This window comes from Miniopterus natalensis, chromosome 17 (genome assembly GCF_054644295.1).
Source record: "Miniopterus natalensis isolate mMinNat1 chromosome 17, mMinNat1.hap1, whole genome shotgun sequence".
Classification (NCBI taxonomy): domain Eukaryota; kingdom Metazoa; phylum Chordata; class Mammalia; order Chiroptera; family Miniopteridae; genus Miniopterus; species Miniopterus natalensis.
In genome coordinates, this window is record NC_142097.1 from 22,456,744 (window position 1) to 22,484,670 (window position 27,927).

A 27,927-nucleotide genomic window follows, 5' to 3' on the forward strand; every position below is an offset into this window, starting at 1 on the left:
ATTTTTAAATACAACTTTTTAAAAATATATATGATTTAATTTCCATATTAAAGCCAGGTTATTAGGGTGAGAAGGTGTAAATTTTGAGCAGAAACAGATCCTGAGTACCACATATAAGAGACAGGGATTTAGGAGAAGCAGCATCACGGAAACGAAACCGGAAACCATCTCATAGGCTGACATGTGACCTCTGCCCTCTAAAATGTTCATTAACAAGCCACTCATCACGACTCTGTTCAAAGCCTTAAACTTGGAAGAGCACTGGTCAGAGGAAACAGCTACAACAGCCTCGGGAGGGAATTCTTTGGGCTGACAGAGAGGCAGCCAAAACCAAACCATGCTCCAGATTGGATGAAGGTGAACCCGGGCCGAGAAGCCTGACCCAGCAGTAGAGCTTACACATGCCCCATGGGGACGGTCCCCTCACATACACAAACAACTACAGACTCAGCACATGTGCAGGGGCAGGAAACTCCTGAGCTAGGCTCCCGCAGGAGTGCAGTGAACAGAAGACTTTAATGGCCAAGAAGATTCCAGCTCCCTGCATGAGACCCACATCCTTTCCTGGGCTGTCACTCAACCTCGGGTAATATTGGTTCAAGGAAGAGAAACAAGGGCCCCATTGTGTGGGAGCAGCAGGGGAGAGTGCTTCCGAATCTGGCAGGAAGCCCCCTTCTGAGCAGGCTGGGCAATGCGGCCTGTATGCTGGTTCCCAATGGACAGTCAGGTCAGACCCCACCATGTGACAGAAGTAACCCCAGCTCCCAGGGGAGATGTTCAAGAACACCCACAGAGCTAGGATCCTTTTATTTGCATACCAAACCCAGAAAGACGGCCAGTCCTGTCTCTCACCTTGGCCTGTTAAACATCCCCTTAACCTGAGCTTAAATCCCAAAACTCCATCTTCAGGGACTATGATCTCAGAGGTGCCAACACATCAGAGCTTGTCACTCAGCTGGGACAGGTGGGCTGCAAAGCCCACATTTTGCTCCTGAACTGGGGAGACCTGGGCTGGAATTAAAATTGGGGAGTTGGGCCCTGGCCAGTGTTGCTAAGTGGTTAGAGCGTCAACCTTAGCACTGAAGGGTCACGGGTTCGATTCCCAGTCAAGGGCACGTACCTAGGTTGTGGGTTCGCTCCCCGTGCGGGAGGCAACTAGTGGATATGTCTCCCTCACAGTGATGTATCTCTCTCCCCTCATCTCCTACTCTCTGAAGAGCAATGAAAGAAATATCCTCGGGTGAGAACTAACAAGAAAAAGAGATTGGCGAGCTGGGCACCCAGCCCCTGCTGCCCTTTTTGTTTCCTCTGCCGGCCCCTACACTCTTCTACCCATAGGCTTTAACTGTCAGCACACAAACACCTCCCTGCCCTTAATTACAGGCCCTGGCTTCCTGAGGAGCACACTCAAACAGAATCAGAGGCACACGCTCAGCTAGGAAAAAGGGGCAGGGACCTCAGTCAGCTGACTCCCAGGCCTGTATTCCTCTCCTCTGGATTCTCTGAATTGTCTTTAGGGTGATTTGTCTGCTGCCCAATGACAGCCTACATTCCTTCATTTCCTAGAATGCCGTATAGTCTCTTCTGGTGTCTGGTGTACAATTCTATGGTAGTTCTAGTACTTACATCACTTCAGAACTTACCAGATGGGGTTGGGGAGACAGTGCAGGCAACATACAACGTGCCCAATTGCTCAGGAGCTTCTAAACAAACTCCATGTCCTGAGGAGCTTTCTAGGCATCCCACAACCTGGCCTGGCAGCATCTGTCTGATGGTCTTCCTAGTTAAGAGCCTCCTCAAAAACCGTGAGAGGCCCTGGCCAGGTAGCTCAGTTGGTTAGAGCACTGTCTTGATACACCAAGGTTTCAGGTTCAAGCTCCAGTGAGGGCATATATAAGAAGCAACCAATGAATGCATAAATAAGTGGAACAAAAATCTCTGTTTCTCTCTAAAAGATCAATAAGTAAAATTTTTTAAAAATAAAAAACTTTGGGCACTAGGAGGTGGTTATGGCTAGGAGAAAACCACCTAGTGTGAGACCCAGAGCACAGATGCTGGGCAGCACAAACCGGCTCTAAGGGGTATTATGCTGGTTTTCTGTTTGGGGCAGGGGAGGGGAGGCTTTGACCATAAAAAACCTTTGTTAAAGTTCATCGAGGACCTCAGGGGAAACAAAATAAAAGCTTTGTCGAATGTTTCAAAAGGAAATAGGACACGCTGCACATGGTGAGTGTGGTGGGAGGGAGGGAGCCAGGGACAGCCTCTGTATTCAATATGTGGCATCTGTAACCACTCAGGCACCCAGAACTGAGAGCCTGTGCAGTGGATGTGGTTAATCATGGGGCGATTCGCAGCAGGGCTGGCCTAGCGTGGGTGCTAAGACTGGAGGTCTGCACTGTGCATCACCTTTCAGCCTAAAGAGGCCCTAGGCTCTGGTTTCAGGGGACTCTCTATCACATGCACCAAAGACACAGATAATAAATCTCCCCACTGGTCCAGAGCAATATCCTAACCTTTCAGCTAAAAGAAACCTTCACAGAAAACCATTTTTGTTTCCTTAAGAAAAATAAATATTTTCAGGTCAAGGGAAAGTACAGGGAATGGACAGGAACAGGAAGTGGGGCCAACACTTTCAGTGAGTATCATGGCTTCCTCCTCCACAGAGTACCAGCCCAGGCATCAGGGTCCTCACCACGTCCATCTGTCTGCATGTCCAGGTGTAAGATACTTGTGGCCCATTTCCCATCCCAGTGCTGCATGAGTTGCCCCATTCTTGGAGACGATACAGTGGACCCCCGTGCTGGCTGTGAGCCCCAGGTGACTCCAGTGACTTGGGATACTGGGGACTGTAGGCTCTGGTCAAACCAGGCATAAAAATCCCTGTTTCTATTTTACCACGAGAGAAGAAATGCAAATCAAGTTCGGAAAATGTCCAGTTAAGATACTCAGTCACTGGACAGCTGTATCCTCAGGGTCAGCTTTTCACCAATAAAAGTGAGTCCAAGCCCTGGGCCAATGCTGCAAGAGAGGCAAACAAGTCTTGCCTTTCAGCGCCTCCGGAAAGCCCGGGATATTCTCCAGGCATTGGGCTCCTCATAGCGGTTGTACAAGGGCTCAAGACGCTGCTGCTTCTTCTGCTTGCTTAACTTAGTTGGGTCGGAGACCTTGAAGAAGGCAGGGGCAAACTCCACAAGCCACCGGGGGTCGATGGTGGTGACCTCACGCATGTACTCCTTCGTGGTCAGCACCAGCTCATGGTACACCACCCTGAGAGGGGACAGAGACAGGATCAAGCCTCTGATACAGGCTCCACTCCAGTCACCCTGCTCCCTGGTGGCCCACAGCTGAGTTTGCATTTTACCCTCTTACCTCTCCTGCTTGAGCCCTCAGAAGACTACAGTCTCTCTTTACAACAACCACACTCCAATACTGAGGAGGCTGCACACTTCTAACCATAAGAAAACTGTCAGAATAATGTGTTCTAGACTTGGCTCTGGCTCCAACTAGTTAATTAACACAGAGTCAATCATACTACTTCTCTGGACCTCAGTTTCCTGCTCTGTGAAATGGGATGGTGGTTTTTCAGGCTGCTTCCACAGAACTCTAGGGCCCTGAAGAGGAGCCTCAGGGGCTGCCACAAGGAGATGGGGGAAAGCCAAGCAGGCAAGGCTCTACATCTCCAACTTTTCTACCATGGTGGCACAGCAGTTTTAAATCAGTATATTAGGGTAGGTAAGATTAAATTTTTAAATGCCACTTAAAAAAAAATTTTTTTTTTAAACCACCTCACTAAATGATCTCTAAGAACCTTCCTAGCTCTTACTCCCATGATTTTTTTTCTCTCAAAAGGGTCTGACTAGCCTAATTCAGGCTCCTGCTGCTCTAGAAATATAAGCAATGTTAGAATAAGAAGTGCTGGGGGTGGGTGAAGACACAAACACAAAGTACCAATAGATTTACAGGTTCCCTCTGCCCAGAACAGCTCCCAGACCTGAGGCCTGCCCACCTACCATTCCGGCTGTCTGTTGAAGAGAGCACTGGAAGGATGGATGTAGACCACTTGCTGGTCGATCAGTGTCCGGTAACCCTCCTGAGGGTCTTTCTTGGCAGCATTTCGGAAGAATCCACTGCAGATGGCCTTCTGTACTCGGACTGTGGACTTACCGCAGGAAACCACATCCAGCTTGTGTCTATCAGGAAAATAAATCAGGAGAGAAGAAAAATGTGAGACAACTCTGCTTTCAGAGGTTCTATCTTCCAGAATGATGGCACCTAACACCCCTATCTTGGGTCCCCAGGGCCCTTCTTCCAGCCCTAAGTGTATTACGGGGGTAGCTCTGCCCAGTGGGCAAGATGGGCACAATTAGAGCCAAAGACTTAATTTAATTTGACTAATAATGTTCCAGATACTTGTAAACAAAGAGTTTTTTAAAACAATTAATAAATCATCTTCGTCTCAGGAACTTTCTTTTCTTTTTAATTGATTCAAGAGAGAGAGTCACTGATGTGAGAGAGAAACACTGACTGGCTACCTCCTATATGCGTCCTAACTGATGATCGAACCTGCAACCTGGGTATGTGCCGATTGAGAATCGAACCCATGACCCTAGGGTGCACGGATGACACTCCAACCGAGCGACACCTGCCAGGGCTCTCAGGAACTCTCTGAAGTGATTCTCAGCTGTGTGGGGAGGAGTATAACAAAGGTGGAAAAGCTGGAGGAAAGGGTTATGCGAGGGGTCGAGAGCTCCACAAGTATATACAGAGATGAACACACATGACATTCAAGGAAGTTCAACTCAAACATGGGGAAAAGACCCCAGATGTTACCTGTCCATTATGCCCAACATCTGCTTGCGAATGTCCTGGGCCCGGCGCAGAGAACGAGCCTGGATAAAGTTCTCATAGCACCATGGGTTGGAGAACTTGTTGTTCTTCCAAGAATTGTACACGGCCAGCAGCGTAAGGTGGTCTCCTTCAGTCTGGTGGAATTTGGCCTTCTTCTGATCAGCGAGGGCTTGTTTATCCTGCCAAACAGTGTGAAAGAAGATCATCTTCCTTTTAGCAGCTACTAATTGAACACCGAGCAGTTCCAAGGAGCCCTACATGGTTCTGTCAAGCATCCACATTAAACACTGGAATGGCAATGGCTGATTTCATGCAGCTTCACCACATCCTCATATGAACGTGGGTCTGAATTCCCTACCTTGGGCCTGTAAAAGACGTTCTGCACAGACAGCATGGATACGATGGTCAGCATTTCCTCACTGCAGCCCAGATGCACAGACATGATCAGCATTTTGCACAGCATTGGTTCCAGAGGGAATTCTGCCATCTAGAGGGAAAAGAAGAAATTACACTTGCTTCCCCATGGAAGACCCATCTGGACTTGCCAACATGAGACTCTGGTCAGAGTGGTCAACAGACCATAGGAGGTTTACCAAAGCATGATGATGTGGGATGCTTGTCTCTACCAGAAGATGTTGGTTTTTTATTTCCAAAGAAACTCCAACGAAATATATGTGACCAAGAACATAACGACTGTTGAGGTAGGTAGAAATTTGCAGACATCTTATCAAATTAAGGCTACACTCAATAATATATCCCAAGGTAAAATTGACTGTGGATAAAATTTATTTTTCTGTAAAGAAACAGTTTTAAGCCCTGGCCAGTGTGGCTCATTGGTTGGAGCATCGTCCCGTGCACCAAAGGGTGATGGGTTCAATTCCCAGTCAGGGCACATAACCAGGTTGCAAGTTTGATCCCAGTTAGTGAGGCAGCCAATCAATGTTTCTCCCTCTTCCTCATTCTCCCTTCCTCTCTCTAAAGTCAATAAAAATAAGTAGTTTTAAGTGATAGTAAAAAATCCAGGTTAAAAAATGGGCATCTAGAATTGTACTCAAAACTTATCCAGGGTGTCGGAGCTTGATTTTGCACAAAGAGTATAGAAGATTGGCCGGAAATCTTCCCAAAAGCAATGGAAGTTAAGTGTGTCCCCTACCCTGCGGCCCAGGCGAGTAAGCAGGCCCTCATCATCCAGGGCCCCCAGCGTGTACAGCTGCTCCATGGCTGTGATCAAGGTTTCCATTGGTGGGGCATCCATGAAGTCAAAGGACAGCAGGTCATTAATGCCCATGGCCTAAAAGAGAAGGGAAGAAAGTGTGTGATGGGAGGGCCAATCTTGCCAGTGTTAACATGGAGAGAGACTACTTATTGCTTTCTTTCCTATTTCTTCAACTGCAATTAGGAAGCCATCAGCAAGATTAGCAGCAACCTCCAGGGCTGAGCCACACATAACTCAGACTAGCAGAAAGTATATAGTTTCTCAGAAAACTTTAAGAACACTCACTCAAAATGACAGTACATACAACTCAACAAAAAGACAATTAAAAAATGGGCAAAGGACTTGAATAGACATTTCTCCAAAGAAGACATAAAAATGGCCAAGAAGCACATGAAAAGATACTCAACACTAGTAATTAGGGAAATGCAAATGAAAACCACAATGAGATACTACTTCATACCACTAGTATGTCTATTTAAAAAATAATAGCAGCCCGGCTGGTGTGGCTCAGTGGCTGAGCATCGACCTATGATCCAGGAGATTGTGGTTAGATTCCTGGTCAGGGCACATGCCTGGGTTGCAGGCTCGATCCCTGGCAGGGGGATACAGGAGGCAGCCGATCAATGACTCCCTCTCATCACTGATGTTTCTATCTCTCTTTCCTTCTCCCTTCCTCTCTCTCTGAAATCAATAAAAATACTTTAAAATAATAATAAGCTCTATCCAGTTTGGCTCAGTGGTTAGAGTGTTGGCCTGCGAACTGAAGTGTCCCAGGTTCAATTCTGGCCAAGGCACGTACCTAGGCTGTAGGCCTGATTCCTGGCCCTGGTGGCTGGGGCGTGTGCAGGAGGCAACCAATAGATGTGTCTCTCTCACATTGATGTTTCTCTCTCTTCCTCCCTCTCCCTTCCACTCTCTCTGAAAAGCAATGGAAAAAATATCCTCGGGTGAGGATAAAAAAAAAGAAAAGAATAAGTGTTGGCAAGGATATGGAGAAATCGGAACCCTCATACATTACTCGTGGGAATGGAAAACAATTTGGTGATTCTTCCATAGTTAACCACAGAATCACCATATTATCTAGCACTTCCACTTCCAGATATATACGCAAATGAATTGCAAGCAGGGTCTCAAACAGATACTTGTACACTAATGTTCACAGGGGCATTATTCACAATAGCCAAAATGTAAAAACCACCCAGATATCCATTAATGGATGAATGGATAAACAAAACATGGTTTATACATACAATGGAATATTATTTGCCCTTAAAAAGGAATGAAATTCTAACACAAGCTACAACGTGATGAACCCTGAAAACCTTATGCCAAGTAAAATAAGCCAGATACAAAAGGACAAATATTGTTTGATTTCACTTACATGAGGTAAATTCATAGAGACAGAAAGTAGAATAATGATTACTAGAGGCTGCAGGGAGGGGAAAAGGGATAGTTTAGTTGAACGGTACAGAGTTTCTGTTTGGGATGATGAAAAAGTTTTGGAAATGGATAGTGGTGATGGCTGTACAACACTGTGAATGTAAATTTTACATTTTAAAAAGGTAACAATGGTAATGTGTTTTGTATTTCACCATAATTAAAAAAAATAAGACAATACACCAGCTTGTCCTGTCTCTTGCATACATTATTTCTACCGTGTATCTAGGAAGTGCCATCCATGTACCATATTCGGTGGCAGGGATATGAAGATGACTAGGAGGCTGCCCTGCTCTCAAAGAGTTCATAATGGTGAGACGCATGGACACAGAACCTCAACAACGCAACAGAATCTCAGTGCCTGGCACAGAGCAGCAATCAATACATTTGTTAGCTAATTTTATGAATAAAAGAAACAAATGAATGATGCATTAACCAAGTGTGTACACAGGGTGATGTGGTAGAACCTAAGCTTTCTGTGTCTTTCCCATAAACTGATTGTGACCATAAACACAGCAGGTGTTCAATAAATGTTTATTGTATGAATAATAACTATAAGAAATTATGTTAGCAATCAGTAAGCTAAGTGTGCCAAGTACCTTTACCTGCATTATCTCTCTTATCTTCACAACAAATACTATTAACAGGACCCCCTTTTGAGAGAATACAGAACAGAGGGCTGAGCAGGTAAATTTGTCAAGAACACACAGCCTAGAGCAGAAGTTTGAGCCACAGATGCCTCTCTGTTCTCACTCTACAGACTGGAGCAAGTTATTTTCTGAAGCTCTGCTTTAGCCTCTCTTACAGGGAATGAATAATAAATTACAACAGAGCAGTCTGCACCAGTAAAGTGCCAGGGCTCCAGGGTAGCATCAGTGTCGGGGGAGGAGGGGTGCCATCATCTGGAAAATTACTCTTGCGGCTCCCCCTGCCAAAGGAGAATGAAGGTCCTCACTGGGGACTGAGAGAGGAAGAGCAATGATTCAGAATGAAAACCAAGCCCCCAGAGGGCCAGTCTGAAACCTCTACTGATAGCTCCCTCTGCAAAGTTTTTGGACTGGGAGTTTTGCTTCTGTTTTAAAAGAACAGAATTGGATCTGAAAGCTAAAGGGATGAATGAAGTGTGTTTGTTCACAGTTTGGCAATGATGAGATTTTTTCTAATGTCTTTTTAAAAAATGCTCTTAACTAAAATATTTTATAACCAAACATTGTGCTGGTAATTATGGTAAGAAAAAAATGTGTGTTCACAGCAGACATGCCAGCTTAGCCCCAGACCCACAGTGGAAAGGCTGTTATCACAGCCATCTGCATTTCACTGAAACGGACTGGTTCTATGAGGTTACTAAAGTATTTAACAAGGTTCATAAAACTGAGATTCATTTACTAAGGCCATAGGATTGGGCTGTTCCACCAACCCATTCTAGTAAGACAGTGATTTCTACCTTGAGCGAGAGCACTGTGCTTGCTAAGTTGGTTCTCTGGATTTCTGGCACATTGGTGGTCAGCATTTCATCTCGGTAGGCACGTTCTGTGTACAGCCTGTAGCACTTCCCTGGGCCTGTTCTCCCAGCTCTGCCAGCTCGCTGCTTTGCCTGAGCCTAGAGGGGTGAGCACATAAAAGTAACATATCTGTTAAACATCGTCTAACAGCCTTACCCAGGAAATCTGTTAAAAGAGGGGCACTTAACTACTGGCAAAATCCAAAGTGGGGTTTATTTCACTTCCCTTAGGACCATTTCCAAGACTACCAATGTTATTATCATCCCCTCTCCAACACTCAACATTTCGGGAAAGTCTGTTCAAGTGAGGCAAATATAGAAAAAGGAGAATGTAAAAAATATTGTAAAGATCACAGAAATACACCTTCAAAATAGTATGACACAACATAAAAGACAAAGCATAAAACACGATGATAAAATGCTATCCCACAGTTACAGCCAAAAATGTAAGTGAACTATAAAACTGTTACTATACCAACAATGACTGTAGCCATTTTAAAAATCAGGTTTGAACTATGGAAAACAGTATAGAGGTTCCTCAAAAAATTAAAAATGGAGCTGCCTTTTGACCCAGTGATCCCACTTCTAGGAGTATATCCTAAGAATCCTGAAACACTAATCAGAAAGAATATATGTACCCCTATGTTCATAGCAGCACAATTTACAATAGCTAAGATCTGGAAACAGCCCAAGTGCCCATCGGTAGATGAGTGGATAAAAAAGTTGTGGGACATTTACACCATGGAATACTATGCAGCTGTAGAGAAGGATCTTGTACCCTTTGGGAAAGTATGGATGGACCTGGATAAAATTATGCTAAGTGAAATAAGCCAGGCAGAGAAAGACAAACATCACATGATCTCACTTATATGTGGAATCTAAAGAACTTAATAAACTGATGAACAAAATAGATTCAATGACATAGAAGCATGGATCAGACTGACGAATGTCAGAGGGATGGAGGAGGGCAGATGGGTGGAGGGGGAGAGAGTAACCAAAGAATTTATATGCACATGTGCACAACCCAAGGACATGGACAATGGTGGGGAGAGGGACTGGGAGGGGGATGGGACAGGGTGGAATGGGGCGTTGGGGAGAAAAAGGGACATCTGTAATATTTTAAACAAAAATTTTTTAAAAAATTTCAGGTTTGAGATGCTCAATGCCAGAAGGAAATGTTCATTCACATAGGTGAAAAAGCAAGCTACAAAACAATATAATGCTGATTTTGTAAAAAAATCTTTATGATATAGTATAAACTACCAGAAGGAAAAAGCTGGGGAAAATACCCTAAAATGTTAACTGTGGCTAACTCTGACAATTGGCTTGCAGATGGGTTCTATTTTCAATGTCCAATATTGAACACGTATTACCTTAATAATCAGGAAAATTAAATACTTAAACAAAAAGATATACAAAACATACTTACTAGGCTACTAGAATTACAATCATGAAAGAAACAAACATGAAAAAAAAGGGCAAGAAAAACATTAAAATAATGACTGGTGGTGGTAGGATTATGGGTAATTTAAATTTTTTCTATTTCTCAGAAATAATGTAATATTACTTCTGTTCTTAGGGGAGAGTGGTGCTAATTTTTGAAATTAAAAAAATTTATATGTAGTTTAGCCATAGGTTGCCAGGAAACATTGAATAGCAATCTGAAGAGGGCCATTTTTTGACAAAATCATCTGTCTTACAGATAGTATCAGGATTTACAAATTCCTATGCCAGCTCCAAACAAAGCATGTAGTATGAAAGGTCACTAACCATACAAAGGCAGGCAGCAATCACACAAGGTGGCAGACTCCACAGCATTCTAAGATCTCTCCAGCCCTGGCCAGTGCTGTTCAGTGGTCAGAGCGTTGGCCCGTGCACTAGTGTCTTGGGTTGGATTCCCAGCCAAGGGCAGATACCTGGGTTTCAGGTCGATTCCCAGCCCTGGTCGGGGGGTGGAGGAGGCAACCAATCGATGTGTCTCTCTCGAATAGACACTTTCTCACTTTCTCAAAATCAATGGAAAAATATCCTCCGGTAAGGATAAACAAACAAACAAAAAAAGGTACCTCTCTAAATCAGAGAAGGCAAGTGTAACTAATTCCTCGATCACTGTGAGTTGCCTGCACCACCCCAAGAAGTGGTACACACTCTGGGGCCAGACTGCCCAGGTTCAAATCCTGGCTCCACCAGCTGTGTGGCCTTAACCCCTCTGTGCCGCAGTCTCATCTGTGAAATGAGGGTAATCATGGTATCTACCACAAAGTATCAACACAAGAATGTAAAGAGTTCCTGTAAGTGAAAGTGCCCTACAAGTGTTAGCTACTATTACTTAAGTTTCCAAATGAAAATAGCCTCATGGCTTTTATAGATTATGAAAGTAATCCATGCCTTTTATAATACTAAAACAATATAAAAGCATAAAGAAAAAAAACATACTTCACTGCATCAGCCCAGTAACCAGCAGCACCAGCAACTAATAACCTCAACTAACATTTCGACTACATGCTTTTAGGTCTCAGGCGGGTTCACACACACGGTGCACAAGTGCACCCCATCTATTTTTAAACAAAAATTGGATTATACTACTCCTGCTATTTTGTAGCTCACTATTTTCAAATAATATATCACAGTTATACGTTTAAGTCATTAAATATAGATACACACCACCACGTTAATGCCACATAACAGTCTATGGCATGGATACATCATATTTTATTAAACTACTTCCCTTTTGAGGGAATTTTTCCAGGTTTCTTCTAATATAAACGGTCCTTCAGTGAACATCCTTTTGCATCAACTTTAGATATGTATTCAACCATTTCTACCTTTCAGATATATTAGAACTGTTAGGTTAAAGAGATGATCTTTTAAATTTTGGATACGTTGTGGCCAAACTGCCCTCAAAAACGATAATCAGGTTATTCATTTTAAAATATAATTTAGGCAGGAAATTACTCCATAGTTACCAAAAAAACCCCACACATTATCATCTCAAGAACTGTTACTATGTCAGATATCTCTGGCTAAGTATAATACTCATAAAATATGTTCTTACTACCTACATTAGATAATCTGTGGTGGATTCACACATTTAGGATTCAAACTTTTTTTTAAGTTTAAATTTTATGGTGCTTTTTAATGTTGAAACACTAAAGATTAAAAACAAACAACACAAAATCTTCCTTATCTCACGAAAGCACCCAGTATCTTAAAAGTTCATCTTTGAAACCAATAAAGTTCAAAATATAAAACCATACAAAATTTCTGAAAGGCCCTCAGCAGGATTTTCAAGAAAGCTGTTGGTAGAAGCTGCCATACCTGAGAAATAGGAGTCACCACAAGCTGGTCAATCCCTGTCTTGGAATTGTAAACTTTCTGCTTCACAAATCCAGGGTCCACCACATAGTAGATGCCGTCGATAGTCAGCGAAGTCTCTGCAATGTTGGTAGCAATCACAACCTGCAGATGAGAGGGACACAGCTGGATTGAGCTAACTAGATTCACCATGAGGTATGAAATAGGACCTCTGAACTCAAACATCTTCCCAAAGGAGTGTGCGGTAATCTTCCTCTCTAGAGGATTAGAGAGCACTTAATCTCAGTTTGGCTTCAAATGAGAGGAAGGGGAGGTGCCTTCCTCTTAAGGGTTAGCTTGGGATGGAGGGTAGGGTCCTACCTGAGAGGAAAAGTGGAACAGGAAAAAGCAAAGGCCACTCAAAGCCAATTTCATTTGGTGAAAATGGCTACATATCTCATTTTCTAGATCCAATGTTCATTACTACAATTTTAATTTTCTAGTACCCTGGGAAAGCAGACACTTCCTGGCATCACATGTGCCAGTGCAAAATGAGATTTTTCTTCCCCCACGGGGACATCTGGACTACAAAATGGGCTGTTTGTGTATGTGGAACAAGAGGGAGTTATTTTTTTTTCTAATCATAAAATGAACCACAAGGCAGCAGAGGAGTTTCACGGTTTGTGTGCATGCAGCAGTATCTGTGATCTAGAAGATTATTAGTCTCAGCTTGGCACTGCCACTGCTCTTCCACCCAGAGGTTCAGCTAATAAAACACAATTGCTTGGAAAAATCATTGCTAGGAGACACCAGAACATCTCACATCATGCCAGCACCTTACCGGCCCTGGGAGGCTTCTACCTGCCACAAGCTGCAGAAGCCTTCTCAAAAAGAAGTTTAATCATCAGGAACAGAACAGAGAGGGAATCACCATCTTTCCCCCCAAACCTGCTCCTCCTCCATGTTTCCCTCCTCAGCACCATCATCCATCTAACCCAGCTGCCCAAGCCAGAAACCTGGGAGTCATTCCTTACTTCTCCCCTGCCCTTCTCCCCTACACTTCCAGGCACCCACTACGTCTTATCTAGTCTAACTCTTTAATGTTATTCATACCCATCTGCCTTCCATTCTGAAAGAAATGAAAACATATGTCTATACAAAAACTTGTAAACAAATGTTCATAGCAGCATTATTCATAATAGTTAAAATGTGGAAATAACCCAAATGTCCATCAACTGATGAATGGATAAACAAAATGTGGTACATCTATATTTTAGATATAGAATAATATTCTACAATAGGATATTATTTGGCAATAAAAAGAAATGAAGTACTTATACATATTAGAACATGGACGAACCTCGAAAACATGCTACATCAAAGAAGCTAGTTACCAAATACCACATATTATATGATCCCATTTACATGAAATGTTCAGAATAAGCAAATCCATAGACAGAAAGTTGATTAGTGGTTTCCAGAGGCTGAGCAGAGGGGTGAATGGAGGGTGACTGCTAAAGGATATAAGGGTTTTTTTGGCGGGTGAGTTGATGAAATTCTTCTAAAATTATAGTGATTAACAGTTAACAATTACCATTAATAATGGTAACTAATGATTGCACAATTCTGTGAATACACTAAAAACCACTGAATTGCATACTTTAATGGGATAAACTGTATGGTACGTAAATTGTATCTCAAGAAAGCTGTTATTTTTTAAAAATCCACCTGTTTCCTTTCCTACAGCCATACAAACACTCACATAATCAGTTCCAGCTACTGGAACTATACAACTCCCTGAAATGGCCACTCTCTCTCACCGCTGGGCTATCACAGGCTATTCTGTCTACTTAGAACACGTGCCCCCCTCCCCTCCTTGCTTAGATGAACACCCACGTGTTCTTCAAGACTAGCTTAGATCCTTACTTCCTGTAAGAATACTGGGTTGGGTGCTCTCTCTTTGGGTATCTAGAGGACCAGTAGCACTCTCACACTATACATTAAAGGCCTGTCCACTGGTGGATGCCTCACAGTAGAGAGAGGCCTGCCCTCAGACTGCCACCCTGGTTCTACCCCGAAGCCTGGGAGGTGCTCAAAAATATCTGTCCAATGATTAAGGAAAGAAGAGGAAGACAAGCAGGAGTCACATACAAAACTCACATTCCTTAACAAACTGGCTGGACCAGTCTCTAAAACATAACAAACAAGACTTACATACATCTAAGCAATCCCCATTAGGGCCAGCTGAATGCACCACACGGCTCCAGAGCACAAGGGAGCATCCTTTCTGCCCAGGGTTACCTTCCTGCTGCCGGGTGGAGCAGGGTCGAAGATTCGGGTCTGCATCTCACTGGGAAGAGCAGAGTACACAGGGAGGATAATCAACTCCGGGACGTCAGGCCCCAGGGATTTCATTCTTTCATACAGGATCTCACAGGCAGTGTCGATCTCTTCCTGACCAGTCAGGAAGACTAGGATGTCACCTAAGAAGCCAACAGGAGCATTAATTTACGTTCTGTGTGTGTTCTATCCAAAGACCATAGTGACATTAACAGAACTCCACTGACAGAAAACACACTCAAATTCTGGCCTCTAATAACTCAAGAGGCTTTCGCCTGTCTGTGTTTATTCTGTTTATTCATTTATAATTTGCGTCTGTGTTTACATAGGTGCATCAAACCCTGCACACCATTATTTACATTTTCAACACCATTTCAAACATGCAAGCCTGAAACACTATTTAAAAGGCATTTTTAGAAAGCTGACTGAAAAGATACCCTCATTAGGACTTTTGGACTAAGGAAAACATACTCTTTCCCCCTACCTGGTGGTTCTGTTAAATGGATCTGCATGACAGTGATCAAGCTGGCATCCAGATAATCTGTCTCAGGTTCCTTTGTGTACAGTATTTCCACTGGATATGTTCGACCGGGGATGGTGAAGATGGGAGCTTCATAGAAGTACTGAGAAAACTTCACTGCATCCAAGGTAGCAGAGGTGACAATCAGCTTCATGTCCTGCCGTTTCTGAACTGTCTAAAGGGAAGTGAGATGTGGCTTACTAAAAAGGACTACCCAAAAAAGGACTACTTACAAAAAAGGACTACTCAAATCCAATTCCCAGAATTCGGTTCCCAACAGCCAAAAGAGTCACCAAAGAGCACCCAGTTACCTTCTTCAACAATCCAAAGAGCACATCAGTGTGAATTGTTCTCTCGTGTGCCTCATCCAACATGATGATCGCGTACTGAGTGAGGTCGGGGTCAATCAGGCACTCTCGGAGCAACATCCCATCTGTCATGTATTTGATGACTGTTTCGGGGCTGGTACAATCCTCAAATCGAATGGTATAGCCCACCTAAAGCAGAACAGAAGTCAAAACCTTAAAAACAAACCTCTCCTTTGTGCAATCACCAGGCAAGATTTCAGCCCAGTCAGACTGTTACCCATAATCTTAATAGACAAGAATTTAGTCAATATGTACAATGTTTTCCTCATAGTAAAATCAACCTTGGACTTGATCCTGAACAGATCAGTAATGACAATGAGAACCCTCTCTCCCTCAGGAGAAACTTGAAAAAAGGTTGCATTTTCCCATTTTATAGACAGAGATCTGGGCCTTTACCCATTCTTCAGGCATTTACAGAACAGCTTCACTACCCACTTACCTCTTGGCCTAAGCAACAGCCAAATTCCTCTGACACTCTTTTGGCCACCGACATGGCTGCCACTCTTCTGGGCTGGGTACATCCAATCTTGCCCCTGGAAGTGTAGCCTGCCTCTGCCAGGTACTGGGTGATCTGCGTTGTCTTCCCAGATCCTGTCTCTCCAATAACAATCAGGATCTGGTTGTCATGGACAGCCTGAAAGCAACAGAATACGAACACGGTTATTAAAATTTGCCACGCATTACTCTGGAGTAAAATCATTAATGCTTACATTCTAACACAAAAAAAGATACACAATAGCTAGTATACATATAGTAAGATTACAACCAAGGTTTAAATTGTTTTTAAATATGCACAGAAAAAATTACTAATGATTTGCCTACGAGCAATGCTCTTCCTTATTTTAATTGCATGTATAATCTAAATTAAAAATGTTAAACTTTATGGGTATTCTTTTTTTAACTGACTCAAATTTATTTTTTTAATTTACTGGTTTTCTCAAATTCATAAAAACATAAAGAAGATGCTAAAAGCATAAACTATCACCCAGATCTCCCTTATACATACAATTTGTGTAAGTATTACATGCACATGGTTAAAGAGTTCAACACTAAATAAAAAGGTATATACAATATGCCTTTCTAATGTCACTCCCAAATCTCCAGTGCCCTACCCCCAATAGTCATCTTATTTCTACACTGTTTGTAACAGCAAAAGATTGCCATCAACCTATACATCTAGTAATACAGGACTAGTTAAATAAGCCGAGTACATCCACATAACAAAGCACTAAAAAAAAAAAATAAGGAACAACTTCTGAGCTATAACATTAAAAGAAAAGCAAGATGCGGAACAGTGTATATAACACAGTAACACATAAAACATATGTCTGTATGTGTGTACACATACTTTTTTTTTTGTACTTGCACATATACATATAAGATATTGTTGAAAGGATTCACTGGAAACTAGTAAACTCAGTTGCCTCTGGAAATTTGGTGGTCTGAAAATCAGATCTCCAGAAAATGGAAATAAGTACCTGAAGCAAAGTGTTGCCTCTATGGTCTATGCAACACAATACTCTATCCACTTGGAACTGCTCTAGGATCCCCCAGTTGAAACAGATTTATTTCCAAGTAAGAAAAAAAAAAAAAGTATAGACTAATATATATGTATTTTAAAGTACTTGGAAATGTTCTGGATTTCTTCCTATCCCCTTTGGAAAAGCGACTTTGAATGTATACATACCTGTCCAGCTAATTTCAATTAAAACATGTCACCCTTCTCTTAGAAAACACCCCTATTCCCCAACCAATAAATACATCATAAAGAGGCTTCTCACCTGGACCAGCTGCTCCTTCAGTTTGTAAATGGGCAGGCTCTCTCTCTGCTCAAGGATTGACATCTGGGTCTTTTTTCCATAAGAAGCTTTGTTGCCCCCAAAGGCATGTTTCTTCCACTCGGGAATGTCATTGGGCATCATCCCAATACCCCTCATGTTGGCAGCAATCTGCCTGCCTTCCGCTGCAAAGGAAACAAGTAACTTAGCATTGTCCTCAAGCTAGCCCGTTGCCCCCTCCTCCACATTCAACAAATCAGATTTCTCTAGTACATCCCTCCTCTCTGTTAGCTCTGTGTTCAAGCCGCCATCCTCTCCCCTTTGAACTATTATTATAAAAGCCTCCCAATTCATCTCATGTATCTACTCCTGCCACTCCAATCCGTGCTGCAGGGTACCCTCAAAACCCTTTGGAAATGCAACTCTGACCATGCCACACCCCTGCTTAGAACTTTACAACATTTCCCAGTGACCTTCAAAATTGAGCCCTAATTCCCAATACCATCTACAGAGTCCTGGCCTCCCACCCTTCATCCCCCACCACTCATCCATACTCTCTGTATTCCAGCCACACAAGTCTTCTTTCCCACCTCACAGCCCCAGTAGAGGCTATTCCTCAGCCTAGAACACACTCCCTAACCCCCGCCCCATCCCCCTTAACAGACTTAATCCTATTTAACCTTCATTTCTCAACTTTCCCAGGGAAGTGACCCACCGCAGCCAACTATACTATCTGTACTTCTTCATATAGTACCGGTCATGATTTAGTTATTTGGTAATTATTTGACAAATATAATCTTCCCCACTACATTGTAAGCCTCATCAAAGCAGCGATGCCGTCTAATTCACAGCTGTATCCCCAGCTGCCTAACATAAATTAACAAAATACTTGTTATGACTATATCCAACAGTAGTTAATATTTACTGTACAAAGAATTATACGAAAAGAGAAGTTTCAAAGCTGTATTATTTTTTAGTTATTCAGAAAAAAAACCCAGCCAGTCTAATAATTTGACCAGGGTTACTAAAACATTTTTGATTTTAAATGTTTGTTTAAAAAACAAAACAGAAAACATGCTTTAACTGAAGGGAAAAAGCAAATCACCAAAGCCAAGGCTAAATCTTTGGTATGTGCTGGCAGTGCCCCCTCCCTGTGTACCTGAAGGGTCAGATTTTTTTTTAAAGTCCACACCTCCCTCATAGGGTCCTACCATCAGGCAGAGGATCAACCCAATGTTTGTTGAGTCCCATGGGAATAGAATCCATCTCAGCTTCCCGCTGGGCCTGCTTGAGTTCCCGTCTTTCTTTGGCCAAGGCACTCTGCATCATAGCTGCTTGGGAGAGGGAGCCATCTGGGTTCTAACGCAACAGAGGACAAAGCAACATTGAATGGGATCTCAGCATGCCTTAAATGTCCAGGAAATAAAATGCAGATTTGTTAAACCACTTGAATCTAAAGAATGAGACCCACAAGAAGGAAGTTCATACCAACATACCAGGCTACATGAAAGAAAGAAAGAAACTAGCAAATTCAGAGAAAATGAACAAGGACAGTGACAAATCACTGAAGGAATTAGGGATGTTGGCTTAAAGATGAGAACCTCAAGAGAGCTAGGACATATAAAAAAGGGATAAAAATTCTTCTGGATGGACCCAAAAACTAAAATGAAGACCAATGTGGGCACTCAGTGAGAGAGATTTCAGTTCCACCTAAAGAACTAATGATCAGATCCACCTGAAGACAGAATCAGTCTCCTTAAGGACTGGTGAATTTCCTATCACCAACAATATCAAGCAGATGAGAGATGACCACATGGAGGAACACTGTAGAAGGATACATGGGTGGATTACAAACACTGAATGGGTGGCTGAGCTGAGAGACCTTTAAGATAACCCTTTTCCAAACCTAAAATTTTACCTTAACTGTTCCATGAATTCCTCTCACAGCTCGGCCCTCCACAACACCCTGTGCTATCGCTGTCTGTTAGGGGCCAGCAGCAATTGGTCAAGTGAACCCTCCCAAATTGCCTTAGAATATGCAAGGTAATGAGTCAAGCCCTAAGGCCTGGGCAAAAGCATTGATGGTAGATCAAGCACATATCTTTATCTCTGCTTCCTCCCAAAAAACACTAAAATGAGCCAAAAGAATTAAAAAGGCAAAAGCAACAAAACAGGGTCAATACCCCTTTAAAAGAAAAATATTCTAGACCCTAATCAACAGCCAATATTACCTCCTGTGGCCTGAGCTCTGCTTACACAGATCTAATAACCTGCTCTGAAAAACTGAATTGGTACATTAAGAAAAGAAGTTCATTTGACAAGTCCGGATTAGAGTCCCAGCATTTCTCACCTTAACGATTTTAATAGGGCTCATGTCCATGCTTTGCTTGGTGTGCCCTCTCAGGAATGGAGGCTCTTCCTCAACCAGTTCGATCTCAAGGTCCTCATCTGAAAGTCCCCCCAAAAAGAATTATTAGTCAAAAACAAGAGAAGTGACCAATCATTTTCATCAAAATAATTAATTTCCATAGACACCAGCAATCTTTATCACAGCTGGTTCCCAAGGTCAAAAGGACAGCAATGCAAGTAAAACCATAACCCAGGTGTCTGTTCCCTCAGCTTTCCGGGCATTTCTAGGGCATTTGTGCTCCAACCCAATAATTAATCAGAGCTACTTTCAAAAGAAGTTAAGCTGTGGAAAAATGCTGCTCTGATATTCTTCTAGATGGTACTAAGGCATGTGCCATCAAACTTCATTATAGAATTTACTCAACCCACAACAGAGTTGCAAAAAAAAAGAAGAAAAGAAAAAAATAAGTTGGACAGTGGAACAATACCAAATGTTGGCAAGAATGTGGAGCAACAGGAACTCACTCACACTTATGGTAGAAATGTAAATTGGTATAAAAACTTTATAAAACAATTTGGACTGCCTGGTAAAGTTGAACACGCATATTTCCAACCACCCAGTAATTCTTCTCCTACGTATTTAGGAAAAAGGAGAAGTTCTTGTATATGTGCAGTAAGAGACAAATATAGGAATTTTATAATAGTATTATTCATAAAGGTAAATAAAAAACCCAAAATAGCCCACATGCCCATCAAAAGTAAAATAGGTAAATTATGGTAAATTTATATAGAGCAACACTCTATAGCAATGAAAATGAATGAAATACAATTATAAAAATCAACATAAATAGCAAAAGAATGATAATGAATCAAAAAAATTAAGTTCGAAAACAGACTAGCCAGGCCAGTGTGGCTCAGTGGTTGAGCATCGACCTGGGATCCAGGAGATGGCGGTTCAATTCCCAGGCAGAGCACATGCCCGGGTTGTGGGCCCAATCCCCAATCGGGGAGTGCAGGAGGCAGCCGATCAATGACTCTCTCATCATTGATGTTTCTTTCTCTCCCTCTCCCTTCTTCTCTCTGAATCAATAAAGATATATTTAAAAAACAAAAAACAGACTAATGTTTAGGGACAGATATATAAATGGTAAAACGCTGAAGAAAACTGAGGAAATGATTAACACAAAATTTAGGATGGTGGTTACATGGAGGAGGAAGGAAAAAGATCTAATCAGAGAGGGCATGTAGGGGCTTCAAAGGTGCTGCTAAAGCTCTACTTAAGTAAAGCCCTACTTTACTGGTCGGTGTGCAAATGTTCATTTAGTAGGTACTGACTTATTATTGCAATATAAATTACATATGTTCCACTATAGGATTTATCTCACAACTTTTAAAATTGTAAATGGACTGAGTTGAAATTTGTTCCCAGGGCAACTCAGAGTTAACCTAAGCGGACCCAGGGTTTTCAGAATAATTACTAAGAATATGTGAAATCAAATTTAATCCCCAAAGTACAATTATAACATTTTATATACTGAAAACTTATTATAAGCAACAAGCATAACAATATACAAATATGTGCCAGAAACATGAATTTTTTTGCTTCCATCATGGAGGGACCCTTGTTCCTTGAAATGAGTGGTGAGACCCAAGGAATAAATGATTCAGAACCACTGGATCAAACTACAAATAAACCACCTTGTCCAATGGCTCAACTTGCCAACTATCCTCCCGATTCATTATTCTGCTCAATACCAGTGGCTAGTTACCTTCTTCATCATCCACTTTAGGGAGAATGCCAGTCTCTTCATCAAAATCTGGAAACTCTTCTTTGGAAAGAACATTGGCAGCAATCATCTAGCCAAAGGACAAAAGGCAGCATTTGTAAGTTGCTAGGATCAAAACTCTTCTATGTAGAAGAATCAATACAGAGGTTTCATGTAGAAAACAAGGTGTTTTTCTCCTCTGACCCAGGACTGCAGAGCCTCAAACATCATAAATCCCATGCCTGGGGAGCAAGAAATATGGTGCCCAAAAGCCTGGCTCAAGTGTCTCTTCCCCAGGAAGAGTTATCTGCTAACTCTGCTTCTTCCCTTGGTTCCGTAAGCATTCTGCACATTCTTTATTACGTAATATGTAAACCTTCACATTTTTTTGTTTCAATTTGTCTCCTCCACTGGACTTGGAGTTCCTCAAAGGCAGGAACCATGTCTTTGTAGCCCTGCATCTACACAGTACTTGGGACACCATGGTTCTGAGGTTTACTAACAAATGATAAAAAGGAACAAAAACTCACATAGCATTACCATAGGCAGGCACTAACCTAAGAGCTTTGCTTCTATTAACTCATTTAATCCCCATGAGGCCACCACCAGCTATTTTTAAGAAAAGCACACTTTGGCACAAAGGAGGAGAGTAACTTGGCTCAGAATCACACAGCTAGTAAGTGGCCAGAAGTCACCCAGGCCATCACGCTCCAGGGCCCACACTCTTAACCACTATGCTGAATGGCTATCCGGCCATAAAAGCAAACAGCCCCAACCTGTTTGATCTCCCATTTCTCTGGGTCTGAGATGCGGGTAAGGCGTTTGCGCTCCAGCGAGTCATCCTCTACTTCAGGGGCACTGACAAGGGAGAGGTGAGTGGGTCTGTCTGGATTCCTCATAGAGGTCTCCTCATTGGTCTCCCCGACAAGATTTCGCCGTCTATTTGGGTTTAGATCTTCGCCAGTCTCTTGATCCACATCCTAAGGCACAAAAACAATGAAGCTAGCTCACTTGCTGTCCTCTTATGTGTCTTGGGCCACCGGATGTGGTAACAGGCTGGATATCTCACCTACCTTCATGCTCAAACTGGTCTTGGTCCCAGTGAAGGACAACACTTTGACCTTGACTCTCTGGCCTTTGCTCACCACATCAGCCACATTAGCCACACGCCCTTCCCGCCGGAGCTCAGAGATGTGCACCAGGCCTTCCCACCGCTTCCTGAGGGAGAGTCAGACACATTTGGAGCATGTCTAAAATACCTTTTCCCAAAAGATTTCCACCCTTGTTGGAACTGAACAAAAGGAAACGGTCTTAATCTCAAGAGGAAAGCACCAAGAAGATGGTCAAACAATAGAATAGCATTATAGTATTACCACCCTCCCTCCCAAAGACATGGGGTGAGGGGAGGTATCACAACAAATTCTCATCTGTCTCAACCAGCAAAAGGGCAGATCTCCTGAAGGTAGAGGAAAGAATGGCCCTATGACACTTCGAATATAAAGTCAATTTCTAATAACCTGATATGGCTAACTTGATGTGTAAGTGTCATTAATCATAACTTTTTAGAATGTGAAAACCCCCAGTGATAAAAGAAATTTTGCCCATTACTGGTGTGAAAGAAGAACACCAGCCATTACCTTAGTCCCTCCAGCTGCACAAAGCATCCAAACTGCATGATGCTCGTAACTTTGCCATTGTAAATGTCCCCAATGGCAGGCTCTTCCGGGGGAGGGCGGTCCACATGCTTATCCCGCCATCTGTCCAGATTCCTCTCCCCATACTTGTCTCGGTCCTTCCGGTCTTTGGGGGGACTCTGACTTCTGCTCCTGGACCGATATCTAGACTTCCCTTTATTCTTCTCCCGGGTCCTGGAACGTGATCGAGAGCGGGACCGGTGTCTCCGCTTGTGGTCTCTATCACGGTCTCGTTCTCTATCACGATCACGGTCACGCTCTCGTTCTCGTTCTCGGTCCCGGCTCCGGCTCCGCTTCTTCTTCTTTGTCTTGTCCCTAACAAATCAACAAACACCTGTTTAGAAAACAAACCAGCCTAATTTCACCTTTGCATCCCCAAGCACTCAGCACAGTGCTACGTGCATGGTTGAGCGCCTTCTGAAAGTGAAACTAACTTAAGAGTTTCACTAACTATGACATCCCTGCAGGTCAGTAAAGAATGAAGCCATAAACATATTCAGCCTCTAAGCCCAGGCTTCTATCTTCTGAATATCTGAGCATTTGCTGCATAAATATTCTTGACAGGGAGCAATAAATACAGATCCAACAATACAGTAACGGACAGTCTAGATTCTGTAAACTAGCCCCAAATTTTGCTTGGCTGGTCCGCAAAATTCAACCATCACAGTATGCTAAACCTCCAAAGGATAGGACAGCAAGGACAAACCGGTGCTCAGCATTTCTCTGTTTCTCCTGGCCTGCTGCGCTGGGCATTAAAGCCTCGAGTTCTTTCAGGACATCCACGGCAACCTTCACATCGTCCTCATCCAGCATGGTCTGCGGAGGCGGAGCCAGCAGTCAGGGGAAGGGGGAAAGAAAAGCACTCAAGAGTCTGTACTCCAGGAGCATTTCAGATCTTGCTTCCCAACACTGTCCTCAGTTTGGCTCAAATAAACACTTGTAAAAGTAAAATAAAAAAACAATCTGTACTTCAGGTACTACAAATCTGACGGCCCCTACATGGCTGACCACTTATGTGATGGAAGTGGAAAGGGGACGGAGATTTCCAGCACAATGGGAGACGGAGGCAGAGGCATGAGCAAAGGCTCTTAGAAGTCATTTCTACACTTGGCAAATCCCTTTGTCCTTAGTGCAAGGCTATGGAAGGAAATAAGATATCACTCCTTCTGTGAAAGCATGCGAGTGATGATTATAAATAGGAAATAGGTGCTAAAATTTTTAAAATACAACTCTCCCTCTGCACTTGCTTGATTTTCTCCAGAGTTCTTATCCCTATCAGCCATATACACTTACTTATCTATTCCTTGTCTCCTCTCTGCTAGAGGAGTTTACATGTTTATTTCCTGCCCCAATATTAGGATGTAATCATCTCCAAGAGGGCAGGAACTCTAATCTGTTTTGTTCACTGCTGTATCCCTGGTGCTTAGAACAGTGCTTGGCATATAGTAAATACTCAATAAATACTTGCTAAAATAAAAGTTAAAAACCAAAACATTTCAAAAATTAGACATTCTAACAAGTAATGGAGCAAAAAACCTAATTTCACACATCAGGCATCTGTTCCAGAACCTTAAGTTATTTCATACCCATTTCACATCCCTAATCACTGCTTTCCACAATTCCTAATCTCATTTCCCTCAAATATCATTCTCTGAACCCTTTAACACTATTCTATACATAGTATGTGCTCAAGGAGTGATCAAACAATCTCACTTTGAAAAATACGTCACAATAAAGGTAAACTTAAAATTAATAAGTGATAAAAAAAGAAAGAAAAAATTTAATAACTAATGAGACAAAGAAAAGGGACAGGGTGGGGGGAACATGCAGTTATAGTAGACACTGTCAAAACGGTATAAGTCAGTACCCGAACAGAAGGGTTGTCTGGTTGGCAAAGGACTGGGAAGAGTTCCTTCAGTTTTTCTTTTTCAGTTTTGGGTTTAACAACTGGATCTTGTTTCATTAAAGAACATGAAAGAATTTTAAAACACAAAAGAGATATATTTAATATTCTTAATGGTTAACAAAAGAACTTCAACATTAGATATGCATCAAGCTAAAAACAGAACATGGAACTTTTCTACATATTACTCATATAAATTACTATAAACATAACTTAATTTTCTGAAAAAACAATGATTACAAAACCCTCAAACTATCTGTGCACAGGGAGGTGCATCAGTATTCATTTAGTTGGCTGTCTTATAATTCTCACAATTTTAATCTTGTCTTAAGTCATTTGAAAAATTTTACTAAAACATTTACTTGTTTAGCAGCTGCTACAAGAGAAACACACACAACATTTTAAATGGTTAGTTAAAGAACTTCAATACTAGATTTGAATCAAACTAAAAACAGAATGCTTACAATCTAAACCATTCTAGAGGCTAAGCTCAGCTAGAAGCTCTGCTCACCTTTGCTAGTAGAAGGCTTTGCTGGAGGCCGCATGGTTTGTATGAGACGCAGCAAGTTACTAATAAGAGAATCCTTTGAAAAGAAACAGAACAAAAATTGTCAGCTCCTGGATCAGAGCTTAAAGACACTAAGAAAAGGGATGTCCTTTAGAGAAGGGTGGTTATTCCTGCCTGTCCCATTTTCCTAGAAAGGTGTCACAGGAAATCCAGTTACATCACCACTACTTAGTGGCACGAAAACTTTAAAACATTACACTTTGGTTGTCTAACCACTACGGCTGTATATCTGAAACTGACAAAGAATAATATTGAATATAAACTGTAATTGAAAAATAAAAAAACATTACACACTTAACGTTGTATTTGATTGGTACGTACAAATCATCTCCTTTCTCTATCAAAACCCTCATAAAATCCCACCTCATAAAACTAAAATCAATAGTAACAATAAAATAAAACAGGGGTCTCCAGACACACATACCGTGAATTCTGCACCATTTTTTACCAGAGAAGTCTTAAAAGTATCAAAGGTGGTATTTTTCTCAGCAAGACTGATCACAAATTCAGCTGCAAATGAGAAAAGGAGTTAAAACAAGAAGAATGGAGGCTTGAGCAAAAAAATCAGTTTCAAAAATGTTATAAACAAAACTAATTAGGCTATCCAAACTCATAAAAACCAAAGACCACCACTTAATAAGGGTAAAGAAAGAGAATTTAGACTACTGAGATTATACATGTTTCAGTTACTTTTTTTAAAGATCTAATTGGCTTTACTGAATGATTCATAAATCAGGCAGCATCCATCCCCTCTAGTAAACAGAAAGGTATTCTTGTTCTAGTTAAAAACTTTTTAAAATCCTCACCTGAGAATATGTTTATTAATTTTAGACAGAGAGGAAGGGGGGAGAGAGAGACAGAGAGAGAGACAGAGAGAAACATCGATTGTTTGCCTCTGGTACCAGGGATCAAACCTGCAACCTTTCTGGTGTACAGACAACCGCTCCAACCAACTGAGCCACCTGGCCGGGGCTCTAGTTAATTTTTATAAATGAAAATATATAACTATAAAATGGCTCACCAGGCCTTTGAGTGAATTTAAGGAAGAACTCATTGTCCTCTGTTATCATAATCTCATGAAACTACTATCAAGAGGTGACAATGTCTGAAAGCATGAGCCCGTGTGTGTGCATGCGCACACACACACACACACACACACAGACTCACAAAGGACGCATGCATAGGATGCTTTCTACAGTTTCTGGAAAGGCAGACTCTACATATGAAGGCGAGGCAGTTGCCGGATGGTACAATCTCCAACTTGATGACTCACTAGCCCCCCAGATTTTTCTCTGCAACTCAGCCTAGTCCTTGAAATTTCTAATAATAAAGCTACTTACTAATTAAGGGACTTTCAGGAGAGAAGTGCATTTTACGACAGGCTGAGATAATATGCCTCAAACTGTGAGTCTTACAAGAAAATCTGAATGATTTCATTTGGATTTTAATTCTAACAAATAATAACAACATGGAAGATCTGAATAAGGAACATAAACTAGTCCTACCATACCATTTCCATGCTGGAATTTGCCTTTACCTTTCTGATGACAGTAAGTGAAAGCCAAATGCCATCAGACTACAATGGATATAAGTTAATAACAGTGCCAATGGTTAAGACTTTTTGACCATCTACTACACGCCAGGCACTATGCCAAGTGCTTCACATGGATTATCCCATGAGCCGCACAACAACCCTCACAGGTAGGCACTGTCGGGGCGAGGACAGGTCGCCCCAAGACATTCCACAATGGCATACTGATTACTTTGCATTAAAGCTACTCAACAAACAGCCAGAGCGAGAAGACTAGTGTCTACCATTATTATCATCATCATCAACATCATCATCATGCGGCTGCTGTTGTTGTTAACGCTGTTTAATTATCTGGGGCTGGAAAAACAAAAAAGAAAACAAGCAGCAATGGCTGCTCTGGGTTTCACTAACAGCCCTGGAAAATGGTTTCTAACAACTCCGCCGAGAGGGTTCTCATGCGGAGGCCACGGCCGCAGGTTCCCTGTGCCCAAGTCTCTGTGACAGAGAGAGAGAGATTCAAACGAACACACACACTCAGCCTCAACCCCATTTCTCCTCCCGCTTCCCTCAACCCCAAACGCAGAGGCCGCAGGAACTTCTCCGAGCTCACCTAGATCCTTGTCGTTGATCCCCAGGTGATTATCCAGCTCGGTGCAAACCTTGGACACTAAAGACAGATACTCGAGCTTGGCGAGTTCTTCCGCGGGGCCTAGCTCTGTCCCATTGACTGCTCCCCCCAGGGCCACAGCCACCGCCATGGCCGCGGCTTCGGAGCTACGCCGGGCCCGCTCCAACCTTCACTTCCGGGTCGGCG

At 42.3% G+C, this 27,927-nt stretch overlaps 1 protein-coding gene across 1 annotated transcript; it reads right to left on the reverse strand.

The window, feature by feature from the left end:
- Positions 1-15: 15 nt before the first annotated feature.
- Positions 16-27,914, reverse strand: DHX8 (DEAH-box helicase 8). Its single transcript, XM_016202122.2, has 23 exons — positions 27,724-27,914; positions 26,007-26,092; positions 25,526-25,598; positions 24,979-25,064; positions 23,818-23,927; positions 23,055-23,426; positions 22,491-22,635; positions 22,194-22,397; positions 21,421-21,508; positions 19,653-19,750; positions 18,514-18,661; positions 17,306-17,487; positions 15,964-16,158; positions 15,468-15,653; positions 15,121-15,331; positions 14,598-14,779; positions 12,321-12,461; positions 8,946-9,101; positions 6,002-6,139; positions 5,207-5,335; positions 4,831-5,027; positions 4,011-4,190; positions 16-3,267 (listed from the first exon to the last, which is right to left on the reverse strand). Exons 1-23 carry the CDS (start codon positions 27,869-27,871, stop codon positions 3,048-3,050), a joined length of 3,675 nt encoding a protein of 1,224 aa, XP_016057608.1. The 5' UTR covers positions 27,872-27,914; the 3' UTR covers positions 16-3,047.
- Between the last annotated feature and the right edge of the window lie 13 nt (positions 27,915-27,927).

Excerpts from the sequence above, each read along its gene's own strand:
- DHX8 (XM_016202122.2), bottom strand. The coding sequence starts at position 27,871 with ATGGCGGTGGCTGTGGCCCTGGGGGGAGCAGTCAATGGGACAGAGCTA. Across the intron at positions 14,780-15,120 it reads CCATTTAACAGAACCACCAG|GTGACATCCTAGTCTTCCTG; the intron begins GTAGGGGGAAAG and ends TTGGCTTCTTAG. Across the intron at positions 6,140-8,945 it reads GCACAGTGCTCTCGCTCAAG|GCCATGGGCATTAATGACCT; the intron begins GTAGAAATCACT and ends CTTCTCTTTTAG.